The sequence below is a fragment of the Melanostigma gelatinosum genome, assembly GCF_949748355.1.
Source record: "Melanostigma gelatinosum genome assembly, chromosome: 19".
NCBI classification, from domain to species: domain Eukaryota; kingdom Metazoa; phylum Chordata; class Actinopteri; order Perciformes; family Zoarcidae; genus Melanostigma; species Melanostigma gelatinosum.
In genome coordinates, this window is record NC_136652.1 from 17,466,010 (window position 1) to 17,480,580 (window position 14,571).

The 14,571-nt window shown below is 41.7% G+C and overlaps 3 protein-coding genes across 3 annotated transcripts; all 3 read left to right on the forward strand.

The window, feature by feature from the left end:
• Window positions 1-441: 441 nt before the first annotated feature.
• Window positions 442-1,381, forward strand: LOC306792931 (leukotriene B4 receptor 1-like; the record flags this gene model as incomplete). Its single annotated transcript, XM_079290301.1, has 1 exon — window positions 442-1,381. One exon carries the CDS (start codon window positions 442-444, stop codon window positions 1,351-1,353), a length of 912 nt encoding a protein of 303 aa, XP_079146427.1. The 3' UTR covers window positions 1,354-1,381.
• Window positions 1,382-3,329: 1,948 nt separating this feature from the next.
• LOC306793559 (leukotriene B4 receptor 1-like) lies at window positions 3,330-4,241 on the forward strand (the record flags this gene model as incomplete). Its single annotated transcript, XM_079291212.1, has 1 exon — window positions 3,330-4,241. One exon carries the CDS (start codon window positions 3,330-3,332, stop codon window positions 4,239-4,241), a length of 912 nt encoding a protein of 303 aa, XP_079147338.1.
• A 1,996-nt stretch (window positions 4,242-6,237) lies between these two features.
• LOC306793560 (C-C chemokine receptor type 2-like) lies at window positions 6,238-7,146 on the forward strand (the record flags this gene model as incomplete). The annotated part of the gene is made up of 1 exon (XM_079291213.1): window positions 6,238-7,146. One exon carries the CDS (start codon window positions 6,238-6,240, stop codon window positions 7,144-7,146), a length of 909 nt encoding a protein of 302 aa, XP_079147339.1.
• Between the last annotated feature and the right edge of the window lie 7,425 nt (window positions 7,147-14,571).

Sequence of the window (14,571 nt, forward strand, 5' to 3'; positions counted from 1 at the left end):
AACTTGGGTAGGCTGAAGACCAGCTGGGCTGCTGCATTCTGGATGAGTTGCAGAGTTAGGATAGCACATTTAGGCACACCAGCCAGGAGGGAGTTGCGTGGTCTAGGGGTGAGATGTGAACAGCATGGACCAGAACCTTCGCTCCCTCCTGGGTGCGATAACAGATATATCATCCAAATATTGTGAAGATTGAATCGGCAGGAGTCGGTTGTCCCAGCGATGTCGGCAATGAAGGACAGCTGGTCATCCAGTGTCACAAGTTCCAAACCGGGGACACAATAGAGTTCTCACTGGTGAGGTCACGGACTGGCCGGGGTAACTTGTGATACATTATCATCAATCTGTAAATTTGTAACTCGTTCCTCTTTGAACATATCAAAGGAGAACATCTTGTTCCTCTAAATGACTGCGCAGTTTGTCAGATGCCAGCAAGTTTGCAGAATGGACGAACTCAACTCCTCTGTTGTCCCGTCTAATGTCTCCTCCTCTCCTGGACCTCCACATCCTGCCTCCTGGGTCTACACCGGTCTGATCCCTGCGTTGGTGCTGTCCCTCTGCTTCCTGCTGGGAGTTCCTGGAAACATCGCTGTGATCATCCTCAGACCAAACTGGCAGCACCTGTCCAGTCTGAGCCAGAGTTTGATGCTGAATTTGGCCATATCAGATCTGCTCTGCCTGCTCACCCTGCCCCTGTGGATTTACGCTTTGCTGTACAGCTGGACCTTCGGCCTGGTGACCTGTAAGCTCCTCGCGTATCTCGTTTACTGCTGCATTTATGGCAGCCTGCTGACTGTGACGGCGCTGAGTGTCCAGCGCTACCTACAGGTGGTGCAACTGCAGAAATGCTTCGATCAGGTAGGAAGGAAGAGGATGCTGGGTCTGCTCTGGCTGATTGCGATGATCCTGTCCATCCCGTCTTTAGTGGTTCTACGGCCGATCTCGGACCAGGACAGGACAACCTGCGGTTCTGACTTCTCTTCTTCGGCCCAGCACGTGGCCGTGCTGCTGTCAGTGACTCTGCCGGGAATTGTTTCAATAACTGTCGTGGTATTTTCATATATCAGCCTCCACTGGAAAGTGAACCAGGCAGCTTTGTTCAACAACCCACAGACGACACGGCTGGTCACAAGTATCATCGTGACCTTTTTTGTCCTATGGATGCCATATCATATCACAAATATGGTTGGTGTGGCAGCTATTTCACTCAACAATGACGGCCTGTTGAAGTCTTGCATGAACAGCTGGAACATTGTTGGAGCATTGGTATTTGTAAATAGCTTCATAAATCCACTCCTTTATGCATTTGCTTCTAGAAACATGTGCACTGTGTGCCAAAAAAGGGAACATGGATAATGCTGTTAATGCGGAAGCTCGCCGTTCCAGGAAGTCTCATCATTGTATCATCAAAAAACACCAAATATCAGTGACTTGATGATGATAAGAGAAACAAGAGAGTCTTTTATTTTGTATTCATAAGATTTCATGCTGATATACAGTTTGAGGATGTGGATCTCACATTTGTCACAGAGAACAGATGATTTGTGGTTTAATGATTCATTTTGAGGTTCACCAAATTCTCTCACATCAACTGTGCGCTGACTGCAACTGGTCCTCAGACAGAGCTGTAAAATAGATGTTTTGTTAAAAATAAATCTGGCAGAGTTAAAGAAAACACTTTTTTTTTTTGTTCTAATTTTGGTCATAATCACCAGAAATAATGTTCTTCTACTTCATCATATGCATTTTTCATCTCTTTTTTGTGTGCGTTTACGTGGCTGTTTGTGTTGTAAGACTGTCCACAATCCTTATCTAGCACTATGAAATAATCTCATTGTTTCACTGATAATAGCATTATCTCTCTGAGCATCTTAGCTTTTCAGGGAGATTTCCAGTCGGATGAAACAACAGTTAATGAAAAGACTAAATGTTTGTTTTGGAGCACATCCAGCATGAGGAATGACCATTTGTCTCCAATGTTTAGCAACAGACAGACATAGAGACAGATTGGAGGAAGGATAAGTAAGGAGAGGGAGAGTGTGCTGTACTTATAGAACAGTTTGTAACTTAAATGATGAATTCCAAAAGGTGTGGGGACCTTTCCTGAATTACTTTAAGATCCATGAAACTACAGACTTATTTTTTCACTCTTTTTTGTCTTTCTGTAGATTATCAGTGATACAATCTGTATATGTTGGCAATGTCTGAACCCTTCCCCATCATCCTTTTTCTATTTATTTGTTTACCGAGTTTCATTTTCTCTCTTTTCTAAATATAAATCCCGACTTCTAACCTTCTTCCTGTGTCTCTCCTGGGATGAAGTAGCCTTTTATTCTCTGTAATTCGGGCCTGAGGATGGGGCTAGAGGAGGTGAGGGATGAGTGGGGCTTGATTGTGCGATATGCTCCTATATCGTAGATTTGCTCTGTTAATTTGACATATCTGTTGTGCACTGTGCCAATTTCTTGTATGTATATTTTGCTGACTTGTTCAAAAATTAAACAAAGATATTCTTGAGAAAAATAATCACTTGTGTGCTGATTGCTCCTGAGCTTCTGAAAATACAGATTTGAATGAATCAGACAAAGAGTCAAAAGATCAACTTGTAAATGAAACATGCACACACACGTCAATCAAAGGCTCAATTACTGTATTTCTGTTTTCATAGTGACAGATGGTGTTTGTGGATCGCAGGATTAATTACAGTAAATCACCTGAAGGTTTCTATTGCAAACAAACAACACAAGTTGAGGTTCAAAGTTCATCGTCGGCCTTGGGAACAGCATTCTTACAGCTTTCGATCGTATCACATGATATTCATCAGTAGATGGAGTTTGCCTCGTGATGTGACTGAAGGCTGGAGTACAGATACTAAACAGCTACTTAATGGACTTTGTGGGGAGATTACTTTGTCGAAACATGCAAGGTTTCATTTCAACATTTTTCAATCACATATATCAAGACAAACAATGTTTACAAAAGTGGATATGTAGCATGTAGGCAGAACGCATATGTTGCTTTAAATTACTGTTTGAGAATATTGTGTGGGAAATGCTTTTACTTGGAAATACTATGAAAGCTCTCTTTGCAGGAAACAGAATATGTTGAAATGCGTCAGATAATGTCACCATGTGCAAAACCACACAGCCATGATGAAACTTGTGATATCCGGGTAAGATTTTAGTTAATTAGCATCCTTCAGTTCATTTGTAATTCATTCCTCTTTCAACACATCAAAGGAGAACATCTTGTTCCTGTGACTGACTGCCACAGTTTCTTTAATCACCTGCTCAGTGAACAGTATTTGACTTTTCTGCCAGCAAGTTTGCAGAATGGACGAACTCAACTCCTCTGTTGTCCCGTCTAATGTCTCCTCCTCTCCTGGACCACCACATCCTGCCTCCTGGGTCTACACCGGTCTGATCCCTGCGTTGGTGCTGTCCCTCTGCCTCCTGCTGGGAGTTCCTGGAAACATCGCTGTGATCATCCTCAGACCAAACTGGGAGCACCTGTCCAGTCTGAGCCAGAGTTTGATGCTGAATTTGGCCATATCAGATCTGCTCTGCCTGCTCACCCTGCCCCTGTGGATTTACGCTTTGCTGTACAGCTGGACCTTCGGCCTGGTGACCTGTAAGCTCCTCGCGTATCTCGTTTACTGCTGCATTTATGGCAGCATGCTGACTGTGACGGCGCTGAGTGTCCAGCGCTACCTACAGGTGGTGCAACTGCAGAAATGCTTCGATCAGGTAGGAAGGAAGAGGATGCTGGGTCTGCTCTGGCTGATTGCGATGATCCTGTCCATCCCGTCTTTAGTGGGGCGACGGCCGATCTCGGACCAGGACTGGACAACCTGCGGTTCTCACGTCTCTTCTTCGGCCCAGCAGGTGGCCGTGCTGCTGTCAAAGACTCTGCCGGGAATTGTTTCAATAACTGTCGTGGTATTTTCATACATCAGCCTCCACTGGAAAGTGAACCAGGCAGCTTTGTTCAACAACCCACAGACGACGCGGCTGGTCACAAGTATCATCGTGACCTTTTTTGTCCTATGGATGCCACATCATATCACAAATATGGTTGGTGTGGCAGCTATTTCACTCAACAATGACGGCCTGTTGAAGTCTTGCATGAACAGCTGGAACATTGTTGGAGCATTGGTATTTGTAAATAGCTTCATAAATCCACTCCTTTATGCATTTGCTTCTAGAAACATGTGCACCGTGTGCCAAAAAAGGGAACATGGATAATGCTGTTAATGCGGAAGCTCGCCGTTCCAGGAAGTCTCATCATAGTATCATCAAAAAACACCAAATATCAGTGACTTGATGATGATAAGAGAAACAAGAGTCTTTTATTTTGTATTCATAAGATATCATGCTGATATACAGTTTGAGGATGTGGATCTCACATTTGTCACAGAGAACTGCAGATGATTTGTGGTTTAATGATTCATTTTGAGGTTCACCAAATTCTCTCACATCAACTGTGCACTGACTGCAACTGGTCCTCAGACAGAGCTGTAAAATAGATGTTTTGTTAAAAATAAATCTGGCAGAGTTAAAGAAAACACTTTTTTTTTTTGTTCTAATTTTGGTCATAATCACCAGAAATATTGTTCTTCTACTTCATCATATGCATTTTTCATCTCTTTTTTGTGTGCGTTTACGTGGCTGTTTGTGTTGTAAGACTGTCCACAATCCTTATCTAGCACTATGAAATAATCTCATTGTTTCACTGATAATAGCATTATCTCTCTGAGCATCTTAGCTTTTCAGGGAGATTTCCAGTCAGATGAAACAACAGTTAATGAAAAGACTAAATGTTTGTTTTGGAGCACATCCAGCAAGAGGAATGACCATTTGTCTCCAATGTTTAGCAACAGACAGACATAGAGACAGATTGGAGGAAGGATAAGTAAGGAGAGGGAGAGTGTGCTGTACTTATAGAACAGTTTGTAACTTAAATGATGAATTCCAAAAGGTGTGGGGACCTTCCCTGAATTACTTTAAGATCCTTTAAACTACAGACTTATTTTTTCACTCTTTTTTGTCTTTCTGTAGATTATCAGTGATACAATCTGTATATGTTGGCAATGTCTGAACCCTTCCCCATCATCCTTTTTCTATTTATTTGTTTACCGAGTTTCATTTTCTCTCTTTTCTAAATATAAATCCCGACTTCTAACCTTCTTCCTGTGTCTCTCCTGGGATGAAGTAGCCTTTTATTCTCTGTAATTCGGGCCTGAGGATGGGGCTAGAGGAGGGGAGGGATGAGTGGGGCTTGATTGTGCGATATGCTCCTATATCATAGATTTGCTCTGTTAATTTGACATATCTGTTGTGCACTGTGCCAATTTCTTGTATGTCTATTTTGCTGACTTGTTCAAAAATTAAACAAAGATATTCTTGAGAAAAATAATCACTTGTGTGCTGATTGCTCCTGAGCTAGATATCTGAAAATACAGATTTGAATGAATCAGACAAAGAGTCAAAAGATCAACTTGTAAATGAAACATGCACACACACGTCAATCAAAGGCTCAATTACTGTATTTCTGTTTTCATAGTGACAGATGGTGTTTAGAGCTTCTCAAATGTCAAACGAAGTCTTCTGTCAGCTGCTTTTTCCAGGGTCAACAGTGAACTCTGACTCTGAAATTGAAAGCCAAAACAGACAGAAAATCCTTTAAGTGCCCCCCCCCCCCCCCCAAAAAAAAAGAAATTTGAATGTCTACAATTCCTGGTCGGATCATATGATGTGACTGAAGGCTCGAGTACAGATACTAAACAGCTACTTAATGGACTTTGTGGGGAGATTACTTTGTCGAAACATGCAAGGTTTCATTTCAACATTTTTCAATCACATATATCAAGACAAACAATGTTTACAAAAGTGGATATGTAGCATGTAGGCAGAACGCATATGTTGTTTTAAATTACTGTTTGAGAATATTGTGTGGGAAATGCTTTTACTTGGAAATACTATGAAAGCTCTCTTTGCAGGAAACAGAATATGTAAAAATGCGTCAGATAATGTTACCATGTGCAGAACCACATCAGCCATGATGAAACTTGTGATATCCGGGTAAGATTTTAGTTCATTTGCATCCTTCAGTTCATTTGTAATTCATTCCTCTTTCAACACATCAAAGGAGAACATCTTGTTCCTGTGACTGACTGCCACAGTTTCTTTAATCACCTGCTCAGTGAACAGTATTTGGCTTTTCTGCCAGCAAGTTTGCAGCATGGACGAACTCAACTCCTCTGTTGTCCCGTCTAATGTCTCCTCTCCTGGACCACCACATCCTGCCTCCTGGAACTCCACCGATCTGATCGCTGCGTTGGTGCTGTCCCTCTGCTTCCTGCTGGGAGTTCCTGGAAACATCGCTGTGATCATCCTCAGACCAAACTGGGAGCACCTGTCCAGTCTGAGCCAGAGTTTGATGCTGAATTTGGCCATATCAGATCTGCTCTGCCTGCTCACCCTGCCCCTGTGGATTTACGCTTTGCTGTACAGCTGGACCTTCGGCCAGGTGACCTGTATGCTCCTCGCGTATCTCGTTTACTGCTGCATTTATGGCAGCATGCTGACTGTGACGGCGCTGAGTGTCCAGCGCTACCTACAGGTGGTGCAACTGCAGAAATGCTTCGATCAGGTAGGAAGGAAGAGGATGCTGGGTCTGCTCTGGCTGATTGCGATGATCCTGTCCATCCCGTCTTTAGTGGTTCTACGGCCGATCTCGGACCAGCACTGGACAACCTGCAGTTCTCACTTCTCTTCTTCGGCCCAGCACGTGGCCGTGCTGCTGTCAGTGACTCTGCCGGGAATTGTTTCAATAACTGTCGTGGTATTTTCATACATCAGCCTCCACTGGAAAGTGAACCAGGCAGCTTTGTTCAACAACCCACAGACGACACGGCTGGTCACAAGTATCATCGTGACCTTTTTTGTCCTATGGATGCCACATCATATCACAAATATGGTTGGTGTGGCAGCTATTTCACTCAACAATGACGACCTGTTGAAGTCTTGCATGGACAGCTGGAGCATTGTTGGAGCATTGGTATTTGTAAATAGCTTCATAAATCCACTCCTTTATGCATTTGCTTCTCGAAACATGTGCACTGTGTGCCAAAAAAGGGAACATGGATAAAAAATGCCTTCCCTCAAATCAACTGTGCGCTGATTACAACTGGTCCTCAGACAGAGCTGTAAAATAGATGTTTTGTTCAAATAAATCTGGCAGAGTGAAAGTAAATAGATTTGTTCATCGCCAGAAATATTTTTCTTCTACTTCATCATACATCCATTCTTCATCTCTTTTTTTGTGTGTGCGTTTACGTGGCTGTTTGTGTTGCAAGACTGTCCACAAGCGTTATCTAGCACTATGAAACAATGTCGTTTCACTGACAATAGCATTATCTCTCTGAGCATCTTAGCTTTTCAGGGAGATTTCCAGTCGGATGAAACAACAGTTAATGAAAAGACTAAATGTTTGTGTTGGCGCACATCCAGCAAGAGGAATGACCATTTGTCTTGCAATGGTCATTTTTTTACATAGTATATATTTTTACTTACTTCGTATATATATTTCTACTCAGTATATTGTATTCATGCATAAGTACTTTTGCTCTGAACTTTGTTGAACTTCACCGTGTCGCTGTTGTGCCTGTTCATGAAGATAACTAACTGTGTTGTATGAGAATGTTCCACTGCCAAGGCCTTTGGGCCGCTTGTTTTGGTTGCTGGTTTGTTTTTCATTGTTGTTTCTATCAGTTCGAGACCAAAATGTCTGTAACATTGGCCATCGGCCCCCACCTTTGCTCATTCTGTATAAAGAAAGCACATTCACTTTTTCTTGGTTCTTCCTCACTGAGGCTGTACGCATTCTGTTGTGATGATTTAACCTTGTCTGCGCAAAGAACAAATACTTAAAAGACAACCTCTGGTTTTCGGTATTATTTCAGCAGTAAAAGACTCACGCAAAGCGGCTTAAGGAATATTTTCCACCACAGTCTCCAATGTTTAGCAACAGACAGACATAGAGACAGATTGGAGGAAAGCTAAGTAAGGAGAGGGAGAGTGTGCTGTAAACACTCATTTAGTCATTGATTTATTCTTCTTTCTTTTGTCTTGGACCATTGGAATCCAAACACATTTTCAGGCAGACTATTCCAGCTCTTATACAATTACTTTTGATTGTACATTATATATTTTGTCTCCAACTAACTGTGTTGATGCATTGTAACATGTCATTTTAAAGATACATATTACAATACATTACCAGTATTTACAAAGAAAGACATAATGTATATATCTTGCTTAATGAAAAATGTGCTTTTGTACTTTCATGGCCAAAAGTTGTATTATTAGCAATAATACCGCACTGTAACAATAATCCAAGTAAAAGTTCTGCTTTGCAAATGTCATGTAAAGGAAAATAATTGTACGGTAAATGTGAAGGCTAGCTATTTCCCCCTGTCTTCATGCTAAGCTAAGCTAACCGGCATATCGTACAGGCATGAAAGTGGTATCAATCTTTCAAACTCTCTGCAAGAAAGCTACATAATTATTGGTATTAGTAGAGCAGAAGTATTATCAGCAAAATGCACTTAAAGGCGGAACATTTTTATAAACCCATCATTTGTTTTGTATGTAAATAACAGCTGTCAAATAATTGTAGTGAGGTAAAAGAGTTTGTTTGTTGTCCACTCTTCGTCTGACTGTGTGCTCATATTCTGTTGATCCTTAAAGTTATATGAACAGTGCCCCCCCCCCCCCCGCACAGGAGCAGTATGTTTCCAAAGATAACTTCCAGAGAATTTCTGTTATTGTTCAATGTTTCACTTAATTTTCCATACAAATAATGTACAATAAACTCTTTGTTTTTCCACTGATGTGTCTCCTGATAGTTGGCTTCATCCATCATTGCATCTTTTTGTTCTGCTTTCCCTTACACTCTCTCCAGCCTTCACCTTTTGTGCTTTCTTTTCATTAATTTCCGGCGGGACTGGAACTGACACTTTGATATGTTTGGTGAACCAGGAGGTCCAGGGGGGTCTTCCCCCCCTGTGTGTGTGTGTGTGTGTGTGTGTGTGTGTGTGTGTGGCTGAGAAGAGGGGCTTGAACTCTGGCGGTCGTGCCCTCGGAGGCTGAGGAAACGCCACCATTTACGTTCTCTCCTCAGGCTGTGTGGACAGCAGGACGAGTCGACTCACAAGCCTTTTTGTGCTGATCTCTGTCTAGACACCACTGTTAATACAAAAACAAAACAAAAAAACAGTCCAACCAAAGGGTCAGGAGAGGCTTTGTGAATGTGCTGTTTGTGACTCAGTATTTCCCCCAGCTGCTCCTTTGGGCCCAGGCAGGGTATTCTCTGGCCACTTCTCAACAAAGAAAGCGTCCCTTTCCCAGGCAAGGACGACTTCCACTCGAAATTCTGTGTATGTACAGCTACCAAGATGCTGGCTTACAATTTTTATCATCTGTAACACATACTTGAGGTCAGAAGAAGGGGCCTATCTTGACCCTCGGCAGACAAAGGAAGAAATCATCTGAGACAGAATCAGTTTTAAGTGTATGTGCATGCTGACACGCTTGGGTAGCAGTGTGATTATTTGTACATTTTACAAAAATAATTATATGTCAATGCACTACACACAGCATGGTGAAGAGATGCAGTTTAGTCATGTAGTCATCAAAAATAAATGATGGCGTAATTATGGATATGCCTGTAAATCACATCCAGTACTTTAAATTGCTGTTCAAATTAAAATGAGATTCTAGTCACTCAGATTGCACCATGATGAATTCCAACTCACTGCTACATCCATCTAATCAGAGAGTGTTTACAATGGAGCACAGCTTAGCCCTGGCTTTGTTTAACAGTCTGATTAATAGTTCTACATTTTGGGAAACTCCCTTATGCACTTTCTTGCTGAGAGTTGGATGAGAAGATTGATACCAATCTCATGTTTGGTAGATATGAAGTTTGAGGCAGAAGACGGTTAGCTTAGCTTAGCACAAAGAATGGAAACAGCAAGCTGGCATTGATGTCAAGACTCAAGGAAGTTACTGGTCCTAGTCAAGAAATAGTTTAGTAATGTGCTGATTCTAAACTTGAGAGAGTCAGGAAACAGGGGAAAAGGCTAGCCTGTCTTTATGCTAAGCTAAGCTAAGACCTCCTTACAGAGTAACTTCATATTTACCACACAGACACGGGAGTGGTATCAATCTTCTCATTTAACTCTTGGTAAGACAACAAAACAAAAAACTATTCTTCCTAAACTGGACTTATCTGTGTGCCTTTAAAAAACATGTGTGGTTTAATTTAAAGGCCTACAACCAATAGAACATTCAGTCAGTTCAATAAAATACAAATGTACTATCCTGGATAATTAAATAACTAAAGATGTGGGAAGCAAGCAATGGGAAAGAAGCTGACATAGTGAGAATCTTTCATATGAGTCGGGTCAAGTCTGTGGAGGACTGGGGATAACAGTTATTGATGCTCTGGGATGGTAGATGACTCACTGTTCCGTGCTCATTCCTATTTTCTCACGCATCTAAGATTTGCCGTCGTTTTCCCCTCTCCTCATCCTCCAGTTACCAATCTGACCTGTCCCGTCTTGCCCTTTTTTCCCATTGAGTTTTATTTAAAGACGGCTTTCTTTCTTCCTCTGCCTACTCTCTCTCTCCAGGTTTCTTCCAGCTGGCAGTATCCACATGGAAGCCAGGTGCTAGAGAGAGAGTGCTGAAAAAGCAGGGAGGCGAAGAGGAGCTGGTCTATCTTGGCTCTCTTATAATAGACACACAGACTCACAAGGTGAAAACAATACCAGCTAAACGCGGTCACGGATGGTAACACATCTATGTAAATATAGCGACTTATCTTAAATCTCCAGGGTTTTTTTTCAAGAGTTTGTTTGGGGAGAAAAGTTGGCTGAAACAAAAACAAAAACTGACTGCGTGGGTGTGTATGACTGTTTGGTTACTTCATCATGTGCATACATTTTTGGGAGAGTTCTTTTATATCGACAGAGACTTCCAAGTGATTTGCTTTAAGAGTCATGAAGACAGACAGCTTTTAAAGTGCACGCACTAAAAGCTATAATCATGCAACAGCATTAAGGGCCTACCAGAATACACCAAACACAATTACAACATTGCTGCATATCAGCGTTCACGACAATACTATTGCTCTGACAGCTTCTGAAAAGGCCTGAAGGGATCAATGGAGTATTTGTGTGGCTTCTTCTTTGTTTACTTTCCAGGGAATGCAGGATATGTCTCGAGAACAACTCTAAAAAGTCAACTTTTCATGAGTAGCAACTAAAGCTGTTAGACAAATGTAGTGGAGTGAAAAAGCACAATATTTTCCTCTGAGATGTATAAAGTTGCATAAAACAGAAATACTCAAGGAAAGTACAAGTACCTTGAATTTATACTTAAAGACAAGATTAAATGAAAAGTGCAAATTTAACCTGTTAGATCACATCTCCAGTCATATTATGCACCTATTTAACCATATTATGTCAATCAGCAACCTTTAGGGATAAAGGAGCGGACCAAACAAATGTGAAGGATTCGATTTGCATTTACATGTTTGCATGCGAGTGGAGTAATGGTGAATGCAAATGCTCTAGATGCAAATGAGCAAAGACGCCACACTGCAAGTAAATAACATGGAAACAGACAGCTCGAGCGATTCCCATGAATTTCACACACAGACAACGGATGACGTGCTTTTGTCTGAAAAGGGGAAGCGATTGCGCTGGGTGTCACCGTGACTCAAACAAAGTCTGTGTTGATCATTTAAATCATTTGGCTTTAGCCTGAAATAATACAGACAACAGGACAGTGTACTTTCCAGAGACTCTTCTTTTCATTAGAATGAGATGTGACGTTTTCTTAAGCACCATTTTAAACATTCAGCTTGAGCTCGTCCGTAACGTACAACAGGGAATTTCCCACAGCTGCTTATAGATGCCTGCATGGACATCGATGTTATGGGCAATTTGAGCCCGCTGTGTTTTCCGTCTCTCCGCAGCCGCAGAGAAGGATTTATATTGCAGGCCAAGGGAATGGCTGCTCTGTAGAAATAGGTGTATATTTTCCTGGCCAGTGCAGTTCTCAGCGAACAGCAGATGTAGACACTACATAAGAAAAGTGCGGCTTAAAGTCAAATCAACTATCATGCGATGACATTTCATTCTGAGAACATCTGTGAAGCCTCCGTGTCCCTTTGAGCTCTAATCAGCAACGTTCTGATAAACAAGCTGACGTGTGCGCTGACTGTTATCGTGTTATCACTCCAACAGGAGGAGGTTTTGTTGTTCTATTATTCCAAATCAAAACAGATGTGTGCATCTGTGGAGGCGTGTGTTTGTCAGACTTGGACGTCCGTACCGCTGTTGGTATGTTTGTTAGTGTGTGTGTGTGTCTGTGTGCGTTTCTATCGTCTGTGTGGTCCACAGTTTCTGTTTATAGACTCCCATGATAAGAGTCGATGGTTCGTGCTGTTGTTTTATTTACTCTGTGTTAATCACTCAGCGTTACGCATCACAAATCTGACCACCATATGTTCAGCAGTACAACAGATCTGAAGACATGTAATCATTAGATAAACCTGGAAACTGATGCGTGGCAAGAAAGGCCAGTCCTGACTCAGAAAAAAAAAGCAGGTTTCGGTCTGATGTGAGCAAGAAAATGTCTTTGAATAAACCTCTGACCTCCTTCCAGCTTCAGAGGAATTGATCTATATGCTCGACGGTTTATTGTAACAGGCCCTGTCCTGCATTAGGCCAGGTCCATTCAGAGATGATTGTTGTGGAGGAACTTGGCTGGCCTGCACAGAGCTCTGGAATCAACCTCCTCCAACACCTTTGGGATGAACTGGAACGCCGTGTGCTGGTCAGGCCGTATCGCCCGGTATCAGTGTCAGACCTCACAAACGCTCTCGTGGCGACATTAGAGCAAATCCCCGCATCAAAAAACAGGCCGTTATAGCAGTCTATTCCTGCTCATAGTTTTAGGATCATTTGTTGAAAATCACATCCCCGTTGCCAAATAATGTCTCTCTACATGTTTGCCAAAAGGTGAACAAGTTGACTAAGCCATTTACTTACTCCTGCCCTGTTTAAAAAGAAGTGTACTTGGAAGTGTACTTGAGACAGACTTTTGCTGAACTGCATTTTATCCCAGGGTTTGCTTTTACATAACACGTGTTCTTAGCGTGATTATGAGGATTTAGTAGCTTGAAAACCACAGTGACACTACTACCTTGCATCAGTGTAATTTAAGTGCACTTTTGCTTGCATGGTAATCTCGCCGCAGACACAACGCCCTCTAATCGGTGAAGCGTTCAGATAAGGAAGTGATTTAGCAGAAGATGCACACCACTATTCAAATTTCCAGAGCATGCTGCTTCTGTCTGAACTCAAACAAAAGAAATACGAGACGTTGATGGCAGACAATTTCCAACTTCTGTGGAAACTTTGCAGCTCAGATTTAATTTAAATGTTTAAACCACTACCACATGTCTCTTTTATGAGTCTATTAAAAATGCTGGTTTGGATGAAGTACTGGCACATCTAATGGTAACTATGAGATGTGTTTACCAGCGCTCAGCTGATTGAACAGAGTCTGACTGTTGGATACAGTCTGCGTGGTCAAATGTACTTGCAAAACATAAATAAAGTTATTTCAATGCAACCTACCTGGCTTGAAATACGAACTGCTCAAACAGACTTAGTCACTCTCTTTTCTACTTCTGTCTTTGTGTGGTTGATTAGCCGCCGTGTGCTACGTCATGCTATACGCTTTGACCGCTTGTTTAAGCAGTGGGTTCCCGAGTGAAGCAGAACGTTTCACTCAGTCATGTGAAATAGTGAGAAACAGTTCGGCAAAGGAACTGCACATGGATAAATCATCCGCTATCCACTGTATGATTGTATCGCCTTTGTCTTTGTGGATCCATCTGTGTGGAAAAGACGGTTCGCTTTGTAGCCAAGTTTCACAACACACAGTCAAATGAAAATGTCACCTCATCATTTGATTTGCAATGTCTCTGTCCTTGTTTGAACTCCGTGTGTTCTCTCCTCGTTCTCTCGATCGCTGTCGTTTCTGATTGTCAAACATCTAGATACCAAAATGATGCAACAGCTGTATAAAAGGTTAAACCCCTCACTTGGAGAGAAATCAAACGATCCAAACTTTTTTTATTGAGGTTAGAATATTGTTTTAGCTTTTAGTTTAGCAACTGTTTTTCAAAAAAAGGCTGGAGATGAAAAACTGATCTGTGGAGCGATGAGGAGACTAAACCTTCCCTAAATGAATGCCTCAATCAACAAAAATCCTATTATTCGCACAACAGCAGTGGCTGAAGAAAGCACACACATTTGCATTTATTTGTCTTTTGCAGATTGTGAAAAGTCTGTCGAAATTAGTGCCACATTTGGAAAGAAACCTGGCTTCAAATAAACTCCATTCAAGATCGAAATCTAAATATATTTCTAAATATGTTTTATTCACATATATTTTTTTTTTCTCACCGTTTTAATTTGTGCAAAACCATTCG